Source organism: Pelobates fuscus, chromosome 7 (assembly GCF_036172605.1).
Source record: "Pelobates fuscus isolate aPelFus1 chromosome 7, aPelFus1.pri, whole genome shotgun sequence".
Classification (NCBI taxonomy): domain Eukaryota; kingdom Metazoa; phylum Chordata; class Amphibia; order Anura; family Pelobatidae; genus Pelobates; species Pelobates fuscus.
In genome coordinates this window covers 87,889,286-87,914,367 of record NC_086323.1, presented here as the reverse complement: position 1 = coordinate 87,914,367, position 25,082 = coordinate 87,889,286, and the positions used below count along the sequence as shown (strand labels likewise).

General features: G+C 38.3%; 1 protein-coding gene across 1 annotated transcript in view; it reads right to left on the bottom strand.

Moving 5' to 3' along the window:
- Window positions 1-7,142: 7,142 nt before the first annotated feature.
- LOC134568708 (calcium-activated chloride channel regulator 2-like) overlaps window positions 7,143-25,082 on the bottom strand; it is a 66,391-nt gene continuing 48,451 nt past the window's right edge. Inside the window, exons 10-14 of the mRNA XM_063427360.1 lie at window positions 19,876-20,100; window positions 15,358-15,625; window positions 9,087-9,251; window positions 8,165-8,398; window positions 7,143-7,843 (exon numbers count right to left, since the gene is read on the bottom strand). Of these exons, the coding sequence (XP_063283430.1) occupies window positions 7,287-7,843; window positions 8,165-8,398; window positions 9,087-9,251; window positions 15,358-15,625; window positions 19,876-20,100 (1,449 nt within the window). The 3' untranslated portion in view covers window positions 7,143-7,286. The remainder of the gene's footprint in view (window positions 7,844-8,164; window positions 8,399-9,086; window positions 9,252-15,357; window positions 15,626-19,875; window positions 20,101-25,082) is intronic.

Here is a 25,082-nt window from a genome sequence, read left to right as displayed (position 1 = left end):
GTTTTTGAGACCCATAGTTTCAGGCTGCAGATGGGGTTAATTACTGGCTCCAAACGGGGACTGACTCCAAAGTGGGCTAGATGGGATGTGGACTGAGGTTGATGGTAGTAGGGTATATTGATAGAATAAACATATTGGAATGTGTTTTAAAGTGTTGATACATATGACAGTACAGAAAGATAATGTGGGGGAGTGTTAATGTAAAGTGTTGGTAGTGGGACAGGAAACCCAAATCAATATTTAGTCCTCTATTCTTGCTGTTAAACAATTTGATCATTCTGACTTCAAAAGTTTTTCTTTCTTGGGTATTTTAGTTATATATTCTACAAGGAACCTTTCTTGTGTCTATTGGATTAATATCCTCTGGACACTTATATATTTTTCTCTGTTGTCTAATTAAGGGTTACCCCCTAACTGGTTCACTTGTACACACCAATAGTCCCATTTAGGGACATTCTGTTTTTTCTTACTAAATGTATCAAATTAGAAACAATTAATCATAGATCTCTCAGCTCTTCATACTTCACACACTCTGAGCATCAATTCACTCCAGCTGACAGATTTTCCCTCCACTACACCGCACGGGTTAACACCATATAAGTAATTTTGCACGCAGGCAAACACGCTTGGCGTAGGGAAACCAACAACTCGAATGCCTTCAAATTACTACCAATCCACCCGTACCTATGACATATTCATTGTGTCGAGTGGAGGGAGAATTACTACTTCACCATCAGGCTTACATTCAGATCCAGCAGCAACAGCCCATAATTTTTTGACGGCCAGATCTGACCTGATCATCTGGCACCAATTCCTTCTAAGTTGGAACGTTATCTTCTCCCCAACCCCCCTCCTCCCCCCCCTTTGTTTTCAGCACAGTCACTTGTAATATGGGCAGTCACTGCCGCCCATACATATATATATATATATATATATATATATATATATATACATACATACATATATTTATATATATATTGTGACGGACCGCATTGGCCCGACTGGGTACTTCCGTCAATCGCTGCTTCCTAGTACTTGCGAGCACCATAAGCACTGTACTGGAACACCTTAACCACCGTAGACTCCCACAAACCGCCGCAGCTTTGTTGAGGATCTCGCCATCCTCCACCCTCCCTGGATCCAAGACCAGGATCCAGCTTCCAGTGGGTAGACCTCTCCTAGTCCAGAGAGCATAGCAGGAACAGCTCTTATAAGAGCTAGTGATTATGCTCAGGGGAGTATTGTGATATAGCAATCCCCAGAGTGTATGTAGTTCTCCAATCACCCAAGCATGAGCCAAGACTTCATGAAGGGGTAAACGAATCTCAGTTTAATGGGAGCCACACTTGGCCTTTTATGACACAGACCAATCAGAACAGTGATTAAATGCCCGACACTCCCATAACAAACATACAATCCCTCCTCCCTGCTTGGAAGATAATTGGATCAGTAACTGTACTAATTCTAATCCAATTATCTCCAAGAACAGAAAAAACATACTTTTTTTAAAACACCCCAAAAGTACCCTAAAAATACATAAAACCCCACAAATGTTACATACCCTGATAGCCTGATCTGGGTGACCAATATATCCAAAAAATAACCCAGATCGGTTCAGGGGTTCAGAGCTTTTATCGAAGTTATAGTTTTTACCGAGCGCAGGCATGGTCCCATAGCCAACAATAGTTCCAGGGCATTTGCGGCTAAGTTCCCCTGAAGTCTATTTGCAGTTTTGATCAATGTGAACAAGATGGCTGCCACCTTATGGTCGGCCATAGGAATTGCGGCCACCCAGATGAACATTTAGACCACTGCGGTGGAAATTGCAACAATGTATCAATTAAGCTTAACAAGCTCCAGAGTGGTCTCCAGTTCGTGCGGCTGTTCAGTAAATGAACTATATAGTTCCAATTGCACAAACAGAGCCTGTTTAAAGTATTTTAGCCAGGTCTATTACAGGGACCATAGTCACAGGATAGGGTGCTAGCAAACAGGCCCCTCCAAAAACCAGTGGCAAGGTTACTTTCGTCACATATATATGTATTTTTTTTTTATTTAAAACTGTAATACATTTACATTTTAAATACATTTTCTTGTTTTATAATAATTGATCATATCAAAACTTTAAGTGTACATATGTAATACTTGGTGCTATAGTGGTCGACACATTTAAGGAAATGAAACAGTATATTTCAGGATAAATGTGCAAACATGTCAAAGAATGTTTACACCTTTTTTAATGGCCTCACAAACATGAATGTAAATGATAAAATCTTACTCATTCTTTGAGAGTTTTGTACAAAACTTACGGTTGCCTATAAACTGAATATATGGAAATAGTTCACATTCCTATTGTTACTAATCAAAGTTTTACATTAGACTTTTTTACAATTCGTTATCTTAAATCCATAGTCTTTATTGTAAATGACTAAAATAGATTTTCTGCATGCCATGACTCACAAGAGGCCTCAGTGAAAATAACTGTAGCTTGTATCTAGATAGTATTTTTTTTTCCCTTTAACCCAGACCTGGACTGGCCGTTGGGCAAACTGGACAAATGTCAAGGGACGAAGCCAACCTGGGAGATTAAAGGATCTCCCCAGCCAGCCAATGCAGAGCCAACGCTCAGTGAGTGGGGCCAAAACAGGTAACTAGGTCCCTCTATGGGCTGATGGGGAGATCACAAATCTCCCTCACTGATCTATTACACAGACCTGCAGAGCAGCGCAGAAAAAAAAACGATTTCACCTTTGCCTGGGGGCCCAAGTGCACTGTTCCTGATTGTGACTTATTCCATATTCCTGATATATCAGATTCAGGTCAGGTGAAAGGCAAGGGTGACCTCCAAGCATGCAAACAGCAGCTTGCAAACCATTGTGGTGATATTACATTCCATCTAAACTGTGCTATTGATAATAACGCTAGTTCCTTCATTGTTCTCAAATATCAGTTCCTGTCTTTCTTTTATCACATCCAGTTTTTAGAAGTTGCTGTTCTATCTGATATACATAATTTCAGTAGTTGTACATATTATAGGTTTAGCCTCCCTCTTTTTTTTCAAGTACTATGTGTGTGACTTACTTTCATCTTATATTTTGAGCAGGATCTATATAATAAAAAATGCTGGCCTAGGCTTACATTTTAGGCTATAAATATAACAATGTCAGGATATGTATTCCTGTCAAGTATGAAATACACACTTGCTGGTATTTGAAAATCACAGCTTCTAGGATATCATGGCACTAGAAAAAGTGCAGAGACAAGCTACAAAATTGATAAAAGAAATGAGCACTTTAGTTACGAAGAAAAGTTAAAAAATGAAAATCTCTTTAGCTTGGAAAAACGGCGCCTCAGAGGAAATATGATAACATTACACAAATATATTCAGGGCCAGTACAAACCATTATCTGGAAACTCCTGGGCATATTATTTAGTTTCATTTAGAAATTCACACAGGAGTTCTGGAAGCAATCAACATAAACATTATATAGATTATCTACTAGATCAGGGGTAGGCAACCTTCAGCAATCCAGATCCACACTACATACCAGTTAAGGTTGGCAAAGTACCAGGGGAGTTGCAGTCCACGGCATCTGGAGTGCCAACAATTGGTTCAACCTTTCTTATCTTGCAAGCTTGTTTCATCTGGGCCTTATTTAGCTGTCCTCTCTGTCAGTATATTTTTGTAAGTCAGTATTATTTAGTATGTCAATAGCTTGTTGTGAAATATCACCATTCTTTGGTTGCAAAGCTCTTTGGAAAAATGCTGGTGCTATATAAATGTTGATGATGATGATAATAATAGTTACATGGTCTCTATTTACCTAATTGATTAAGGTTTTCTGTTAGTCTCCAGTGCGCCTTTAAACTTCTGGTTTTCCACATTTTTGTTGTTGTTTTTTTACATTTTAGAACATGCCAAACAATCCTCTAGACCAGGGTTTCCCAATTAATTTTTCCCTTGGACATGGTATGGCAAAACTTTGGAACCCCAACAAAAAAATGTGAGCCGTAGAGTAGCGCAGCACAGTGCAAACCTTTCAATGAGCAGAGGTTAATGTTCTTTTTTGCTGGCAAATTCTTTATATATGGTTTAATTGTTGAGAATCAAGTCGATTTCGATACTATTTTTTGTTGCAGAGTAAAGCGAGAATCCAGTTTCACATAAGTATGCGCTGGCGAATAACAACAGAACTTTGATTGCCCGCTTGGACAATTCTGGGTAATCTTCACGTAAATCACACCAAAAAGCAAAAAGAGGAACTTCTTGACATTTTTGGCTTAGTTGACTGTCAGAAGTCAGAAGTTATATCGATCAGATTCTCAAAACCTACATCAGAAAAATTGTCTGGCTTGTCTTTTATGAATGGATTTTGAACCCAGTCATTATTGTTTTCATTCAAGAATGAAAAATACTGATTAATAGAAGTGATTAAAAGGTAAAGATGAGCTACAATTCGATTGCAAATGTCATCTTCAAGTTCAATTTCTGATTCTTCAAGAAAATCCTTAAAGGACCACTCTAGGCACCCAGACCACTTCAGCTTAATGAAGTGGTCTGGGTGCCAGGTCCTTCTAGGGTTAACCCATTTTTTCAGAAACATAGCAGTTTCAGAGAAACTGCTATGTTTATGAATGGGTTAAGCCTTCCCCCTATGTCCTCTAGTGGCTGTCTCATTGACAGCCGCTAGAGGCGCTTGCGTGCTTCTCACTGTGATTTTCACAGTGAGAGCACGCCAGCGTCCATAGGAAAGCATTGTGAATGCTTTCCTATGTGACCGGCTGAATGCGCGCGCAGCTCTTGCCGCGCGTGCGCATTCAGCCGACGGGGAGGAAAAGAGGAGGATCGGAGGAGGAGAGCAGGAGGAGATCTCTCCGCCCAGCGCTGGAAAAAGGTAAGTTTTTACCCCTTTCCCCTTTCCAGAGCCGGGCGGGAGGGGGTCCCTGAGGGTGGGGGCACCCTCAGGGCACTCATGTGCCAGGAAAACGAGTATGCTTTCCTGGCACTAGAGTGGTCCTTTAAGTGTTGGCAAAGAGTTCAAATTATTTTGCTCAACAGATGAGGTCCAAAACTGAAGTTTACAAGACAGTGAAAATATTTTATCTCTTGCATTAAAAGTATTAGTGTTTTTTTTACTTGGAGTGATAAACATACATCATTTAATTTTGTGAATATGTCTGCAAGGTATGCTACTTTGGATAACCACAGAGTGTTTGTTAATCGATCAGATAATCCAAATTTATGATCCTGGAAATATGCAAACAACTCTTAACACAATTCAAACATTCTAACAAGGACTTTACCTCGTGATAGCCAACGAACTTCTGAATGCAAAAGCAGAGCATAGTGGTGACTCTTTACATATAATTTTAAATAGTCGTGACTGTAATGGTCAACTTTTTATAAAATTATTAATCTGGATCAATTCGTCTAGCACAGTTTTAAGTGAGATTGAAATATTTTTAGCTACCAGTGCATGTCTGTGAAGAACACAGTGAGAACTCTCATAAATTGTTTAATCTTTTGATACTCCCTTAGCTTTCATTTAAAAAGGTCAATGTCTTTATCTTTGTACTCTGCGTGGTTTTGCTCAAAATGAGGACGTAATTTAGCAGGTGCTAATGAACTGTTTGGCAATATTTTATTGCAAAGTACGTGTTGTGCTTTAGGACAATCTTCCTTTCTGGCACTTGTGAATCCAAATGACAAGTAGCTATCATCATATTTTCTTCTCTTTGTTTGAGAAGAAGATTGGCTAGCATTGTGTGCTTTTCTTTTTTTCTTTTTGACTTGTCACTTGCCTCTGCTATTTGTGGAACAGTAGATACAACTATTTTGGGCATGTTTCTGGATTTTTATTTGTATCTTCTTTCTCAGTTTCTATAAGTGCGGAACAGGTAGAAGTAGTAATATTTTTTCCCTGAAAGTTCCCTGCTTTAACCAGCTTTCCAAATTCATGGTTGTTAATTGGTAAAAAATAAACAAAACACTTTGAAAAATACAGATCTCACAACCTGACTGAAAAGGATGCTGATTTTGATAACACTCTTAGAAAGAACTGAACTTAAGCAGGATTTTTTAGTTAGACTTGGAGCAAAAAGGTTTGAACACTTTGAAAAATACAGTTAACAGTCTTTTGCCCCTCACAGAGTCATTCAAAGCCTTTTAACCCCTTAAGGACCAAACTTCTGGAATAAAAGGGAATCATGACGTGTCACACACGTCATGTGTCCTTAAGGGGTTAAAGTCCCTTACAGAGAATTGCAATGCCCCTAACAGAGCCTTTCAATGTCCCTAACAGAGAATTTCAATGTCCCTACCTAACAGAGCTTTCTATATCCCTACCTAACAGAGGTTTCTATCTATGACAATAACAGAGCTTTAACTATCAGCTCCACACTATATCACTCCTCTAACATGAGTGATAGAAAATGGCTGATGGCAGGGTTGGCTGGCTGATGGCTGGGTGGACGGGCTGGCTGACGGCTGGGTGGGCCAGCTGGTTTGCTGATGGCTGGGCGGGCTCTCTCACGGACAAGCTAAGTTTTAGTGGCTGGCTGATGGCAGCGCGGGCACTAGGGTGGGCTCTGGTGGCAAGGCGGGCTGATAGCAGGGCAGGCTTAAGATTGCGCTCCCGTGATCTCTCATTAGATCGCAGTTGCGCGATCTCTGTTGTTTCCGACCTTCCGAGGAAAAGCAGGTAGCGGTGGCCATCTTGGATGTGGCAACCCCAATTTTGTTCTCGTGGAACCATAGGGTTCTGTGGAAACACCAATTGGAAATGCTGCTCTAGACTGTATGTGGATTTGGGCAGGCTCCTCATCTACCGATAGTTCCTGTATCATGTTGTAATTGTCTAATTTATTGTTAAATTTCCCCCTTTCATAAAATTGTCAAGCACCGAGGAGAATTAAAAATGTGTGATTTCAATTTTGTTTGTGATAAATATAAATAATAAAAATTAAAAGAAAAATACTATTGTTTTTGAAGTATACTGATTTTATGTGGAATTTCTTTGTAAATGGTTGCTCAGTTTATGGTACATTACCAGCTTACGTGAAACTGGCATGAGCTGTAGAAAACAAAGAAGGTAATCACTATTACATGCACGTTTTCACTGCTGAATAGTAGGACTCTTGTACTGCACACACAAGATTACCAATTGAGTTCCCAATGCTTTGCTCTACATAAATATATTTTCCATTGTTTGGCAAATATAAAGAAAATATCTTCATTCTTTTTAATTTAACTCTACAACTTGTAGAGTCCTTTTCCCTAAATTTTGTTAGACCTCTGTATTCTCTTCCTCTACAAAACTGTCTTCACAATAAACCCGGTCAACCATATCATATAGTGGTAATTCATGTTCTTTACCTTCTCTACGTGTTTGCATTTGTTCTGTAGAATTGCATGACACTCGTAAATCATTTGTAATAGCATGATATTGTAATTTTGAAATAGAATACCTCTTAAAGCTGTATAAACCTGCTTCTATTACAAGACATAGAGAAACAAAGGAAACTAAAATATAAATTACAGTAGAGGTTTTGATCTTTACAGCAGCCATAGAATGAGAGTAGTTAATAGTTTCTAAGCGAGTATGCCTGGTAAGCTGGGCAAGGTTTGATATGTCTGACATTAGTGATGAGTTATCTCTGGTGCGGATGCCGAAGTAGGAAATGGAGCCATTATCCTTTTCTTCACTGTGCAGCAGGAACGAAAAATGCTCCTTGCTCCCGGCTGTTTTAGGCATGAGAGATGAAGTATTAATAGGTATTGCAGTGTCAAAATGTTCTCTTAAATTGAAAGGATTGGTACTCATTCGAATTTCATAACTGGATGCTGTAAAATAAATGAATAAAGAGTTAATAAAATCCATCCATTCATTCTATACACTTTCATAGAGTAACCATAAGTGGCAGTGCATGTGAATCAGCAGCAGATAGCAGATAGCATTGCTTCCTAATGTTTGCTTCCTTTCTTTTTTTTTTCTTCTTTCTTCAAAAGGCTCTGCCACATTTTCTTCTTCTCCTACCTGTGCCAGTGTTTCTTACCACTCTTCCATAAGTATTTTTGTACAAATTTCCATAAGTCCCCAAGCTCATGCTTCTAAATCCATAAGTTAGCCCCCACCTCTGTACAAATGAAGCATAAAAAACTCACCTATGCCCTGGTCATAGTTGTCTCCTGGTGCAGTCCAAGACAATATCACATAATCATTTTCCAGTTTTGCTTCCAGGTCAACAATTGTACATGGAGGAAACAAGTCAACAACGGAATCTTGAGAGATATTTTTCACTTTGAAACTTTCACTAAATATGGTTCTGATAAATATTTCTGGCAGGGTTTCGATCTCACCACTAAATATAGACCTTAGTGGGTTCATTCTAATTGTATCTACAACAGAATAAAAAAAGGTAATTAAAACTCATACAATTAGAAACACACAAGTAATACAAAATTGAGAAAAAAAGTCTGTGTTAACTTGCATATCCTAGTTAGCTAGCGAGGAATAGGTGGACTGTACCTGGAGAGATCCACGTTTTAAACTCAGTTTGTAATATCAATATTCAAAAGTTAAAAAATACAAAGGAAGTTTATGCTACATAAAAGGTTGTTAGTGGTTTATAACGTTACTACAGAAAAAAATCGAAAACAGAATTCCGCAAATTAGTCTCCCACTTTGGCCATTTGACATGATAACAAAGAGATACAATAGATCAGGGTTGTCAATAAAATATCCCTGTTTTCAGTTTTAGAATTGTGACCATAATTTCTCTGTATATACAAACTATTATGGTTGATTTTTGGTCTTTTTTAAATCCCATTTCCATGGAAAGGCTCTTATGCATTGTGGTTGAGAAGTAGAAAAAAGTGGCATTGATTTCGAAAAGGTCCATGTAGTTTTATTAAACACAAATCTTATATGTCATGTTAGAAGAACTCTTATTTAATAAAATGGAACATTATAGTTACAGTTTTTGAAATCGAATTATCACAAATGTATTATTGCAAATTACTATAATGATTAAAACATAGAAAGATTTGTAAACACTGGTTCCAGATAGGTTACTAGTGAACTCACCATTGTCTATGTAACCAGGCACATACATGGTATGACTATTAGAGTGACGGATTGAAGAGGCATTATTATTAGATTGAGCATGAATCTTCAGAGTATATCTACCATTGTGCATAAATGAAAACACATATCTAGAATATATTCCGTCATCCTTAACAGCATCAGCTCCTGTACAGAAATGGGTAAGAATGTGTATAATGTAAAATGAACAACAGCAAAACAGTATATAGTACATGTTAAATAGACATGTGCATGTGGTAGCGCTGCCGGCTCCCTCCTTGCTTAGTTTTTTTTTCGCATGCGCAGTGTTATTTTCGTCTTAAAGTACGAAAACAAAAAAAATGTAAACAAATTTTAATTCAAACGAATGGTTTAGGAACAAAATTCTGGATTGACAAATGAAAATGTTATTAGTATGAAATCATTCATAAGAAATGAAAATTTAACTGGTGCACATGTCTAATGTTAAAGACAGAAAGTATATAGAATATTATACATACAGTGGGTGGAATGTTGTGGTTCAAGATTAGATACAGTGATATTGAGGTCGATGAAGTAACTGTGGAGATATAAACGTACAGATACCTAGTGCAATATTGTACTGTAAAATACAACTTCAACATACAGTGTATAGCTCAGTACTCACAAGGAGGGAGCCAATTGGAAATGGCTCAGTCCTGATGCCTGTGGGATAATAATGTTGATAAGAGTAAATATAATCTAGAAAAAACATTAATAAAGGAGATGAAAACCAAATGGGAGATTGCAACATTAAACAAATACGTTAACGAAAGAATAACCCCGAGAGGGCTCAGATTTACGAAAGAACCTACCTCAGACAGAGACGACCCTCACTTTATGACAGGTTGGAACCAAATGTTGGACGGTTTTTCCTTTAGCCTTATGGGCTACATTGTAGCCAGAAGGGAGGAAAACCTGCCCAAACTCAATGAGGATATTATTAAGTGGAAAGAGAGCCTCATTGAGAACACCAGCCTCGAAGTCTTCAATAATATAATTAAGGACATCAGAACGAAAGTAGATAAAGTGGAAAATATGGTGATAGAAACTAAAAAAAGAAAATATCTCAGGGATGTGAACGATTATAAAACAGGAAACGTAAGAAAACAAAATGGAAATGGAAAACCAAGGGAAGTGAGCCCTTACAAGAATAGGAACGACAGAAAGAGAGGATATTCGGGGTATGACAATCACAAAAGACTAGGCAATTACAGAGGAAGATCCCCATCAAATAGATCAGGAAACCATAGAGAGAGATCCCAACCAAAATATCAAAGCACTCGGTGGGAACCCGACACACAAGGACAACGTCGCCAGACATACCGGGAACAAAATACCCAAGGACCAAGAAAGCACGCTTCGAATGAAGATAGAAGAAGTTATAGTTCAGTGGTCAAAAATGGAACACCAAGGAAATCTACTGAAAATGGAGCAGTAAAGAAACCAACAGAAAGTAGGAGGAACAGGGACTCAGGAATAACAAACACTGTTGAATCACACACACAATTAAGGCAAGACACAACAACAATGAGAACAGCATCTTCGTCCTCCCTGTTTTTTCGGAAGGACCCAATCAACAACAGATTACAGTGGTCCCAGAAGACTCTTCCCCAAGAATCCCCTGGGAAGAGACAAAGGAGCATAGAAGAAGAAGAAGAAGAGCAAGAGCATTACAGGGAGAAAAGAAACAGGAAACGGATGTAAAGGGCATTTTTAATTTGACACAGAAGGACCTTACAGTGGAACAAACACTGGTTTTAAAAAAAGGCTTGAAGTTTGCACCCACAGCAGATTTTAATTCTTTTGATTTTTTTATTGATCTTAACCATTTTATTAGGAAGTTATCCTTGAAGAAATTCTTCTACGATAAAAGGGAAGTACCAACTACTATACAAGACGACACCTTCATACACTCTGACCTCAAAAACAAGTCCATATTTTTTCCGAGACACATGATCTCGGATCAAATGAAGGCCTTTGAGATCATGGTCATGAAAGATATTAATAAGATTAAGAAAATTACCCCTTATCAACAAAACATATCCCGGAAAGAACAAAAAACTATCAAAGAGATGAGCAAAAATAAGGACATCGTAATAAAACCGGCGGACAAGGGGGGAGGGATCGTCATCTTTAACAAAGAGCATTACATCAAAGAAGCGGACAGAATTCTGTTGGACCCACTGACGTATCGACAGCTACCATCAAATCCTATGAGTGAAATACAAAAAAAGTTCGAGAAATACATCCTCAAAGGGAAAGAATTGGAGATTATCAATGAAAAAGAAGCTGATTACCTGTCGATAAATTATCCCAAAGTTCCGGTATTCTATCATCTACCGAAGGTGCATAAAGATCAGCACAATCCACCAGGCAGGCCGATCATATCGGGTATTGACTCGGTATCCACACGGGTATCCGAATACATCGATATCATGTTGCAACCTTTAGTAGTGAAAACGCCATATTACCTGAAGGACACCATTAACATGCTGCAAATATTAGAACAGACGGAGTGGCAAGAAGGGAATTTCCTAGTCACGTGTGACGTCAGCTCATTGTACAGTGCCATCCCCCACAATAAAGGAATAGAAGCAGCCAAATACTTTTTAGAGAAGTCATCTTTTAAAAAGGAACAAATAGAGTTCATTTTAGAAGGGATTTTATTAATTTTAACCAACAATTTTTTCTGGTTTCAAGACTGTTTTTACTTACAGATCTGCGGTACAGCGATGGGCACCAAGTTCGCCCCCAGTTACGCAAACTTGTTCATGGCATACTGGGAAGAATCTTTTATTTCTAGTGGCCATGAATGGAGGGCGAACTTGGTGTCCTACCGCAGGTACATAGATGACATATTTTTTATCTGGACAGGCAGTAGTTATGAATTAACCAAGTTTTTAGAATTCCTTAATACCAATGATTGGGGCGTTAAACTATCTAGTGATGTGAGTAACAATAACATTAATTTTCTAGATTTAAATATTTACATCAAAGAATCACGTATTTTTACCAGGAACTACTTCAAACCGGTGGACTCTAATAGTTACATCAACAGAGATAGCTGCCACCATAAGCCCTGGCTAACCAATGCCCCCAAAGGACAGTTCAAAAGAATCCGGAGGAACTGTAGAGAGGAAACGGAGTATACCAAACAGGCCGAGTACATAAAACAACAGTTCATAGAGAAAGGGTATAATGAGGACACCCTAAAGAAAGACATGGAAGAAGTTAGACTCCTGGAAAGAAACCAACTTTTAAAATACAAACCCAAAATAAAGACACGCAATTACGAAGGGGTTCCTTTTATTAGTAAATATAATGGAAATGCTAGAAAAGTACAGAAAGCCATCAATAAACATTGGCACATCCTGAAGGACGACCCCATACTTAAGGATATTTTACCCCCCAAACCAAAAATGATTTTTAGAGGCACCAGCAACTTAAGAAATACGCTGGTTAGAAGCAATTTAGAAACCACAGTACCTAAGCACTTTATTAACGACCTGATAGGATTTTATGGGTGTGGAGAGTGCCTACCATGTAGAGGCACCAAAAACAGTAAAAGACACTTCATAGACATAAGTGCAATAATAGGTCGCCCGTATAAAATTAAAGACCACCTTACATGCCATTCGAAGGGAATTATCTATGTACTTAAATGCCCATGCAATCTCCTATATATAGGAAGAACCATACGACCCCTAAATGTACGGATTGCAGAACATGTCCGCAACATAAAAAAAGGTCTGGAAACGCACTCTGTCTCCCAACACTTTAAGACTCGACATAACCAGGACCCTACAGGACTATTCTTTTGTGCAATTAAATTAGTTAAAAAGGATTGGAGGGGAGGTAACTATATTAATAAATTAGGCAAAGAAGAGATGAAATTCATTTTTAATTTCAATACCCTCATACCCAACGGCCTCAATGCAGACTTTGAAATATGCCATTTCTTATAACATGTATGGAAAAGTTATTTTAAACTAAGTTTCTGTTTATAACTTTTTAATATCAATTTTTATTTCGATTTTTTTTTTTTTTTTATTATTCTGTTTTATAATTATTTATGCCTTAAATTCTGTTTAGAAACTATATATTCCAATTGATGTTCTAACCACAAATCCCTTACCACAGTATTTAATTTCATACACTTTTAAATGCTGCACGTTCCACCTATGAAAGATGATACTCATAAATCACCTTCTCACCAGGTTTACTGTTTCTTTCATTATCACATTTTCCCAATACTAACTCAATTTATATATTTCTAGCCATTTGGATGGTCTTAATATGAAGATCTGTTATTATTTTTTGCTCTTCTTTCCACTTTACTAAATGGACATCGGATTTGACATGTATATGGGACTTTGTCAAAGAACAATAAAGTTATTGACGATTTGGAACGCATATACGTCATCGACACGTGACCGGAAGTGGAGATACCGACGCGAACCCGGAAATGAACACCCTCCGAAGTGGGTACATAAACAGAACATCTGAAAGACACCTGTAGCAACTGAGGAAGCCCAGGACTTGGGCGAAACGCGTTTTGCAAGTAATTTCTTTTACCCCACAGTGGACTTATTTACTACAGCACTATTTTAGTGATTTTATAAATTTTGTTTTTGTTTTGCTTTTATTTTATTTGCACTTTGCTGTGCTGCATATCCACTTTTATCTTACCAATAAAAGGACTTAGTCCCCAATCTCACATTGGTGTGGACATTCCTTTTTTAAAGACACAGAAAAGCACCTGCACTTTGGAAGGGAGTGGGATCCCTTCTAATTATCCCACAGGCGTCAGGACTGAGCCATTTCCAATTGGCTCCCTCCTTGTGAGTACTGAGCTATACACTGTATGTTGAAGTTGTATTTTACAGTACAATATTGCACTAGGTATCTGTACGTTTATATCTCCACAGTTACTTCATCGACCTCAATATCACTGTATCTAATCTTGAACCACAACATTCCACCCACTGTATGTATATGATTTGCTGTGATTTTTAGTGTGGATAGAGAGGTTACCACACGGGTGTTTTGAGCGTTGTTGGTTTATATTTGGGTAACACGCTGTGACTCTGTACTTTTATTTGTATATTATATAGAATATTGTATAAAGAAAGTATGCAGTATGTGTTAAAGAAAGAAAGTATATAGAATATAGTATAAAGAATGTATGTAGTACATGTTAAAGAAAGAGTATCGTTTACATCCTAAGTAGATAATCTCATTATGTTATTTTCTCTTTAAAATAAAGGAGGGGAAAGATATGGATTAATAAGCATTAGATTGAACATTAATTAAAAAAAAACACAATTCAAAAACCACTCGGCGGAAATCACAAACTTAAATTACAGTTCATAATTCTGAAAAAATATAATGGAGGTGAAAAATAAAAAAATATGCATTAATGGTTTTGCGATCAATCAATCAATGCCTCTGTCTTTGTAAAACGCCTAAAGGGTGGACTAGAAAGCAACAGGAATACAGGAAAAAGCAATGGGACTGGAGATCTAAAAATACATGAGTAAGTATACATGGAACTGAAATGACAAAGATTGAGAAGATCAACTTTGAACTGACGGGTTGAAAGTCTCACGGTAAATATACAGATACATTAATGATGCTGCACAATCAGTAACATTAATATACAATAAAGACGTGGCTTACAAAGAATGATGCATAAAAAACTAAAGGGTTTGAATTCTAAGAGTAGCCAGGAACTATTCGCCAGCGAACTATTCGGGACATCTCAGGTCTGGATCACTGAAGGTTGCCTACCCCTGATCTAGGAGATAATATATATAGTGTATATGTTGACTGCTTCCAGAACTCCTGTGTGAATTTCTAAATGAAAATAAATAATATGCCCAGGAGATTCCAGATAATGGTTTGTACTGGCCCCGAATATATTTGTGTAATGTTATCATATTCCCTCTGAGGCGCCGTTTTTCCAAGCTAAAGAGATTTTCATTTTTTTTTTACCTTTCTTCGTAACTAAAGTGCTAATTTCTTTGATCAATTTTGTAGCTTGTCTCTGCACTTTTTCTAGTGCCATGATATCCTTCTTTAAGCTTAGGGTTATGGTTCAAATGTATTGTTTGTTGAGTAGTGTTAGGGTTGGAATGGCAAACTGCCATTACTGACTTTTAAGTATAGTAAGAAGTTACTTGTTATTGGATAATGAGCATTGTATGTTTTAAAGGCATAGATTCCAAGAAAAGCATGGGAATTGCAATCTTACCTGTACCATCATCAGTTAGTGTTATGATAATTAAATTTCCAAACTCTGATTCAATGACAGCAGTCACATTTACTCCTAGAATGGCAGAATATCCTTGTTTAATCTCTGCAAATATAACCATTGGGTTTGGGAAGGTTACTGTATTGGTATTTGTAAATAGATGTATAACCAATGGAATACTATTCGGTGCTGGCCTGGAGGTCACCAGTATATCAAAAACCTGGCTGGAGTTTAATGTGTTTATGATGGTGTACTTCCACTCTCCGACCTAAAATAAGACATGTTTTTGTTTTAAAAATAATGTTTTTCAGAAACTGAAGCATTCTATATTACCTTCTTCAGCAAACTTGCTTGAGTGATTTTACAAATTGACAGCCAATGAGATGTATAACAACTTGTCTCTTTATGGAATCATTCCTAACAATGCAATGATCTGCAAATCAAAGATCCCCAATAATAAACACATTTTTTTCAGTTAGCAGGCTTTATAAATATAAAAAATGGTTTTCTCACATATGTTTTTGCTGATGATCCAAAAGAAGGCAAAAAACCCAGTCTGAAGCGCTTCCAATTTTGCAACAAACTAGGAAAAAATTCCTCCTTGACCCCAAAATAGCAGTCAGATGTCTCCTTGGATCAAGCAGCTGTAATGTTTTTGCAAGTATTTATCCAATTTCAATTTAATCATCTGTATGGACTCTGATAAAACCACCTCTTCAGGCAGAGAATTCCATATCTTATTACTCTTACTGTAAAAAGACCTTTTCTTTGCCTTAGATGAAATCTGCTTTCTTCCAGCCTAAATGTGTGACCTCGTGTCCTATGTATAGCCCTGTTTATGAATAGATTTCCAGATAATGGTTTGTACTGGTACTTTGGGTTAAGTTAATTTGGTTTCAATCCATAGGCATTGCTGAGGGTCTTCCACCCATATAGCACCCCCAGAAACACGGATTGCAACCAAATTCTCTTTATTAGCTTGATTCAATTTCCTTGATAGAGTTGCACGTGCTGTTCCAAGGAATAGCACTTGCAACTTTAAATCCAAGGATAATGAAGAAACAAACGCATTTGGTGGAACATATGCTCAAAGTACAGGGTGGTAAAAGATTACAGACTGCGGCATAGATCCTGCTTGTCCCTCCCTAAGGACAGATATACTGTGAGTCTATAGTGTACACCTACTCATTCCTTTTTTTTTTCAGACGTATACCTGGCTTATGTGGTTCACTTGGTGCTTCTTACTTTTAGCCTCGGTATCTTGTCATCATTAATATTTCTTCCCCATCTATTTCCTTTATCTATATACATATATTCCTTTCCTTGTTGATTAATTTATTAAATAAGGAAAAAAAGACACCAGAGGAGATAAGTGCTGAAACTCTAGTTATTCCCTCCCCTCCCCCCCACACCCCGACCTTTCTGACTTCCTGTTCTAGCTTCTGCATTATTGATCTGTTTTGTCCTCCTATATTTTTGGAGAGAGAGAACACCCTATTCTGTGTGATGTCATATTGTTTATTATTCTATCTTATAACTGTTGCCCTTTACCTGGGATCTACGGGGTCCCCTTAAGTTTTTCCCTTTATTATACCATTTCTTGGGTTATGGATTCTAGTTTATTGATCCATATATCCCAGTGTTCTATCTGGGTGTATCTGTTTCCCAAGTTTCCATTTTTGCTTGCCATATCACTTGAGTTATTAATTCTTGGATGTGTGGAATTGTCACAGTTACGTGCTAATAAGAGTTTAGCTGCCATAATGATATGTATTGTTACCATTTGTAACCATTTTTTTTGGCATTTTGGGCCATCCTAAGTTTAGTAGAAATATTTACGGTTTAAAACTAATTTTCCTTCCAGTTGTTTGATCGATTACCTTTTACATTCTTCCAGTATTGATTTATCGGGGAGGGGGCAATTCCACCAACTGTGGATCAGATTGCCTTCATTGACATTACATTTCCAACATCTATCGGATGTCTCTGGAAAAATTCTATTTAGACGTTTGGGTACAGTCAGGTCCATACATATTGGGACATAGACACAATTCTAATCTTTTTGGCTCTATACACCACCACAATGGATTTGAAATGAAATGAACAAGATGTGCTTTAATGTGCAGATGTGCAGACTTTCAGCTTTAATTTGAGGGTATTTACATTCAAATCAGGTGAACGGTGTAGGAATTACAACTGTTTGTATATGTGCCTCCCACTTTTCAAGGGACGAAAAGTAATGGGACAATTGGCTGCTCAGTTGTTCCATGGCCAGGTGTGTGTTATTCCCTCATTATCCCATTTACAAGGAGCAGATAAAAGGTCCAGAGTTCATTCCAAGTGTGCTATTTGCATTTGGAATCTGTTGCTGTCAACTCTCAATATGAGATCCAAAGAGCTGTCATTATCGGTGAATCAAGCCATCATTAGGCTGAAAAAACAAACCCATCAGAGAGATAGCAAAATTATTAGGTGTGGCCAAATCAACTGTTTGGAACATCCTTAAAAAAGAAAAAACGCACCGGTGAGCTCAGCAACACCAAAAGACCCGGAAGACCACAGAAAACAACTGTGGTGGATGACCGAAGAATTCTTTCCCTGGTGAAGAAAACACCCTTCACAACAGTTGGCCAGATCAAGAACACTCTCCAGGAGGTAGGTGTATGTGTGTCAAAGTCAACAATAAAGAGAAGACTTCACCAGAGTGAATACAGAGGGTTCACCACAAGATGTAAACCATTGGTGAGCCTCAAAAACAGGAAGGCCAGATTAGAGTTTGCCCAACAACATCTAAAAAAGCCTTCACAGTTCTGGAACAACATCCTATGGACAGATGAGACCAACATCAACTTGTACCAGAGTGATGGGAAGAGAAGAGTATGGAGAAGGAAAGGAACTTCTCATGATCCAAAGCATACCACCTCATCAGTGAAGCATGGTGGTGGTAGTGTCATGGCATGGGCATGTATGGCTGCCAATGGAACTGGTTCACTTGTATTTATTGATGATGTGACTGCTGACAAAAGCAGCAGGATGAATTCTGAAGTGTTTCGGGCAATATTATCTGCTCATATTCAGCCAAATGCTTCAGAACTCATTTAACGGCGCTTCACAGTGCAGATGGACAATGACCCGAAGCATACTGCAAAAGCAACCAAAGAGTTTTTTAAGGGAAAGAAGTGGAATGTTATGCAATGGCCAAGTCAATCACCTGACCTGAATCCAATTGAGCATGCATTTCACTTGATGAAGACAAAACTGAAGGGAAAATGTCCCAAGAACAAACAGGAACTAAAGACAGTTGCAGTAGAGGTCTGGCAGAGCATCACCAGGGATGAAACCCAGAATCTGGTGATGTCTATGCGTTCCAGACTTCAGGCTGTAATTGACTGCAAAGGATTTGCAACCATGTATTACAAAGTGAAAGTTTGATTTATGACTGTTAATCTGTCCCATTACTTTTGGTCCCTTAAAAAGTGGGACGCACATATACAAACTGTTGTAATTCCTACAGCGTTCACCTGATTTGGATGTAAATACCCTCAAATTAAAGCTGAAAGTCTTTTCCCATTTGTTGATCAATCCTATTGGTTTATCATGCATATATAACTTTAACACATTTTGCTGTTAGATTTTTATAGTTCTTTAAATCCAGAAGATGACTAAGTTTTAGGTTTTTCTCCTCCTTTTAGCTAGATATTCGGAGATAAAGCCTTAATTCTTAAGTAGTTGGAAGTTTCATTCCCGGAAATATTAAATTCCTCCATCAATTGCCTGAAGGGTTTGATTTTATTCTCCACTATTATGTTGATTGATGTTGATACCCTCGATTTCCCAGGTGTCTATTTTTATGTTTTCCAACATATCAGAAATCACAGAAATTGGGAGCACCTCTATAATTTTGTTTCTAAAACCTATGTTAAACATGATTTTATCCCACCATCTTGTTAGATATAAAAGTATCTGTGATTTGCTCCGTGCATCTTTGATCGCTCTTTTGTTCAGGTGATGACAGACTGCTTACCCCTGTTTATATTTTTTCCATACTATACCAAATTTCTTTGGTTGCCATCTTATTTTGGTTGAGCAAAATGTAAAAAAAGTTTGCTTGCCATGTAGCTTTGCATTATCTCTGGACACCCCAGTCCTCCATCTTGTTTTAACCTAGCTAAATTTTTAATTTTCACCCTAGTTATTTTTCCTCCCCACACAAATTTACAAAACAATGAGTGTAATAATGCTAACCAATTTTCTGGAAAGTTTAGAGGTATCATTCTCCATAAGGATAACCATTTTGGCAAGATGTATGTTTTTAAGATGGTCTACCTGACCAAGAGAATCCTAAGCCTTTCCAATCCTTTAGTTTTTTATTTGTTTGTTTTAGCACCTACTCATTTCTTGACATTCATTTTCTTACTTTTTATTTTTTTTTGCTTTTGTCATGTAAGAGTGGCTACATACTACTTTATCCCACATTATCACATACAAATCAACTTTAAAAGAATATATAAACTGTACCTGGGAAGTTTCTGGTAAAATAAAATAAGCAACTTGAGAATAGGTGTCAGTTTCCAAATTTTCACTGTTATAGATATTACCAGTGGGGTCCTCAATAATAACATCTGGTAATGCAGAAGCCTGCCAAGTGATTATGAATAAAGTATTAATCCCAACACTGCCATCTATGTACACAGATCCCGTCAGTTGATCTTCAGCTCTTATGACATTTGATGCAAGAAACAGCTAAAAGCAAGAAATGCATGTTATTGTTCATTATTTCATATAAATAATTTATTTTACTAGATTGTCATTCAGATTTGTATACTTATAGCACTGAACATTGGGATAATAGGCTACAAATTAAACATTCCGACCGTAAAGGTTCAGCCTAGACAGTTAGACGGATAGACAAACAATACACAGACGGACAGGCAAATTTTTATTTTTTTTATCGAATCATTACATATAGAGAATGGGCTTACAGTAACAAGTTTTGTGGTTTTAAAAACAAGTAGCATAAAATGTATTTCAAATGTGGTATTAATGACTACCGTATTCACATGATAATACATTTTATACCTAGATGTCAATTTGATGAAACCATAAAAAATTATGTAAGTGTGCACTTTTTTAATTTGTTTCATTTATTTGTCCTTTACAGACATTTGGGGGGATGACACCTTTCAGAGACTATATAATGTATCCTATCCATAAAGCAGAAACACAATTTTACCACTATTTAAAAATATGACAAAAAAAAAAAAGTGTCCACGTATCCTGCTTATGGATATTTTGTAAAATATAATCTCATTTTTAGAAATTGTGCTTTATAAAAATTGTCAACAGACATTAGTTACACCTAATAAATGACATAAAAGACAGTATGGCAAAGAATCACTGTCATCAGCTCAAAGTAACACTCTCCACTCCCCCCTGGCTAGTTGCTAATATGTAGCCATAAATCTTGATCTACAAATTGTAGGGAAGATGTGATGCGGTACAGAGGTACAAAGGGGCCCTATTATATGTGAATATAATATATATACACACATGACATCCACAAACTTTTGTTTCCCTTGAAAGTGGCAAAACAGCAATAGGTAAGTGAAGTTTAACCCCTTAAGGACACATGACATGTGTGACATGTCATGATTCCCTTTTATTCCAGAAGTTTGGTCCTTAAGGGGTTAAGGGACTATTTTTTTTACTTTTGCACTGTTTTGTTGGGAGGAAAGTGGTTAAAGTAGAGTGTGGGTTATATGTGTTTTCAATTACAACGTTCTGTGTCTATTGCTTGGGCAGTTATAAATCGTGAATAATCGTATAAACTAGAAACTATTTGAATCATCTTGATACCGGAGAAACTGACGGAAGCCAAGCACAGAGAGATGGACACAGGTTTCTTCAGGAAGGAAGAGATTCTTTATTGGATCACCGATCGGGACTCAGAGGGACTAACGTCACCAAAATACAGCAAGTTCTGAGCCCCGGACAATAGTGCAGGCTCCTTATATAGGCATATAACTCCTCCCATATTAAGCTCCACCCGCACATTCTCTTAACCAATCAACACAAATAAGAATTAACTTCCTGTTTGACCGCATGGCTTGTCCAGCACAATGGAGGAGGGGGAATACTATATCCTGTATTCTTGCACATGCTCCGTACACTACTGATCGTATCTTGCCTCGTGCAACCAACTGATCGATACGTCAGCATATGCACGTACACATGCCACGTGGTAATCTCGGCCTACTAAATTTATTTTTACCGAGATTCCACCACATTCCCCCCTTTGATGCCTCTTGATATTTTACAATTACTTGAGGCATCACTTAACCTTGGTTTGCATACACCGCAAGTTACCTTGAACCAGACCAGACTTATCTTATGACGTGAATCTTTTAACACTCATCTTCCTGCATTGGTTCTCCCTGATCTAAAGCCTTATACTTATAAATCGCCATTATCTGTGCAGCAGCCTTCCTCTCTGCTATACTTCCTATCAGGCTTTGCACAGACCTGACTACTAGGGGTATAAGACACGGCAGGAGTAGACACAACATTAAAATTAGTAGGACTCCACCTACCACTGCCTTAAGCCCTCCAAACCACTCATACCAGCTACCAAACCAACTACTTGGATTATACCCTTTCCATACCTGAGTAGGCACATGCGCTAGTTTAACCATATGGCTAGTAAGCTCAGCTATTGCTTGCCCTTCGTCATCTATTTGAAGACAGCAATTGCTCAGGTTAAACTTCCCACATACACCTCCCTCTACTGCCAAAAGGTAATCCAAGGCTAATCTATTTTGGTAGACTGCTGTCCTCATCCTGGTGTTATGCTTCGCTAGAAGATTGAGCGCTTGTGATGTTTCATTAGTGATAATCTCAACCACCGCCTGTAATCTTATAATACGGTTGAGCATATAAATAGGGGTTCTGTAACCAAAGGTACCATCCTCAGCCCACGTGGCTGGCCCATAATAATCTATGATACGCTGGGGAGGCCATTCATTATCTTCCCAGGTGCCTAACTCTATGGGTCCCCTTTTCTTCCTATGATTCACATCATACACTTTAACACCTAAAGTCTCACCTGTTTCAATAGGTAACAAGAAGAAGGATGGTTTGAGCATACCCAACACACATGCCCCTTCCCAGTCCTGTGGCAACTCCGAATAGGCTTTCTTACCACAGATCCAGTACAAATTTGCTGGGGCTCTCCAGGTAGATGTGATGGATAAATCAAACCACACATCCTTTAAATTGGCGTATCTAGCAAACGGGTTTGATGGTTCTGAGACATTTGAAGCCGACCACCAAGTTGTATTCTTTGTATCATCATCATAAGCTTTTTGCCCTAGACAAGTTAATTCTCCTACAGAAGTGTTATACATTATTCCTTTCCTTGCTATGCAAACATAACCTATGATGGAGGTCTTTAATCTCCACTCAGATTTACCTCTAACACTCATATGATAATCGGCTTGTGTAGATATTAGTTGGTCAACTGCCTCAGAACCGGACATTACCTCCTTTGCTTCCCAAGGCCATTGGTCTCCCATGTTAGTACCTCCACACACATAGCAGTTGGTAACATTAAGACTACCGGCAATACTTTCGGCTAAATCAATGAACAGGTTTTTAGCATTATGGGGGATCTTATTATCTATACTCATCTCTTCATAAAAGGAATGGTATACTTGATGAGTCTGGGAGGATACCGTATCAGTCTCTATCCCTATAAACAATAATGTCCCAGGATCTAAACCCGTCCCGTATATCTGAAACCCAAATAAATTGCCATATTTGTCTAAGAACTTGTCGGGGTTATTTATAAGTATATGGATGGGATTACATTCCATAGACTTACAATATGGGCTAGTCGGCAACTTAGTCACTATCATGTCTTTATCTACTGTCTGTCCCCAAGTCGCCCACCCCACACAAGACCAATATGGGCAAAAGTTATAGTCTTTATTTGGGCATCTAGGACTTACATATTTATTTTTACTACTGGGACAAATATATTTATCATTAGACCCATACGTCCTCTCCCATCTAAGATCCCCACATACATTCCACGGCTTTCTACCACTCGATATCGCTTTACACGCATCAAATAGCAGAACACCCGAAGAATGTACGGATTCTAACACCGTCTTATTAATTAGGGTCCCCTGAGGATCTCCATTCCTGAGAGTCAACCAAATTGTACGAGGTTGATACTCCGGACTGAAGCACTTAGGTTCTCCTACTCCTAAATGGCACACACTATAGTCTATATTTAAGTATCTACATCTCGATACATCTCCTTTACACTCGTATTGTGAATGCCAAATTAGGGTTTGGGAAATATGGTTACCTGTTCTCGTAGTCTTAATGCATACCTCACAGCTAGGAGTGTCGGTACCTCTACCTTCCTGAATATAAAAACACATATAAATAAACAATATCAAAAGCACATCTTTCGCCGTCATCCTCAGTCTTCGTCCGTGCGATGGAGCCTCAGCTTCCAGGATGTGAGGGCTGCAGGGAATGGAGTTCTGCTCGTCTTCACAGGTGTCCCTTCGAGACTTTCCTGGCTTATACACTATGTGTTGGTAAGAGGACAGGCTTTATTATGGCCTTCTCACTCACTCCCTGTAACAATAAAATTTGTAATCCACACGATTCCTCGTTACTCCGACTGAGTAGTGCGTTTTAACCGGATCTTGCAGGGATTCTCTGGATCTGCTGTAACTTGCCAAGAATCAACTGCTGCTGGCTTAACCCTGGAGTGATGTATCCACGGAGTCACTTCTGCTACTTTTATCGCTGTAGGGGTAGACAAAAGAACAACATAAGGACCTCTCCACTTGGGCCCTAACGGTACATTATTCCACTCTTTAATCCACACTTGATCTCCTGGATGATAACTATGAACAGGGGGATAAATATTCACAGGTAATCTATCTTGTACCCATTTCTGTACCTCCTCCATAGTCTTACCCAACTCTACAACCTGCTGCCGGGTAATTCCTTCTCCCAACTGACTCAAATCCCCCCTTAAGTTACCAAGTACGGGAGGTGGTCGCCCATACATAATTTCAAAAGGAGAGAGGCCCATCCTTCTGGTAGGGGTACTGCGGATTCGCAATAGAGCTATGGGTAAGAGAACGTTCCACTTAAGTTGGGTTTCCTGACACATTTTAGCCAACTGGTTCTTTATAGTTCTATTCATTCTCTCTACCTTACCAGAACTCTGGGGTCTATATGCAGTATGAAGCCTCCACTTTATACCAAGCATATGAGTCAGTTGTTGTAGGCACTGATGAACAAAAGCTGGACCATTGTCCGATCCTATAGAACAGGGTAGTCCATATCGGGGTATTATTTCTCGTAGCAGGAATCTTACAACTTCTCCTGCTTTCTCTGTACGAGTAGGACATGCTTCTACCCAGCCAGAATAGGTGCACACAATTACCAGCAGGTAACGATGTCCACCCGATTTAGGCATCACTGTAAAGTCTATTTGTAGATCGGACATGGGGAGTCCCCCCATAAACTGGACTCCTGGTGGCTTTACTGGTCCTTGTCTTGCATTATTTTTAGCACACGTTACACATCTTCGTACAATGGCCTGAGTCAAGTTGGACAATCTTGGTATGTAGAAATGTTTTCTGAGAGATTCTTCAGTACTGTCTCTCCCAGAATGTGTCCCGTTGTGATAATTTTGG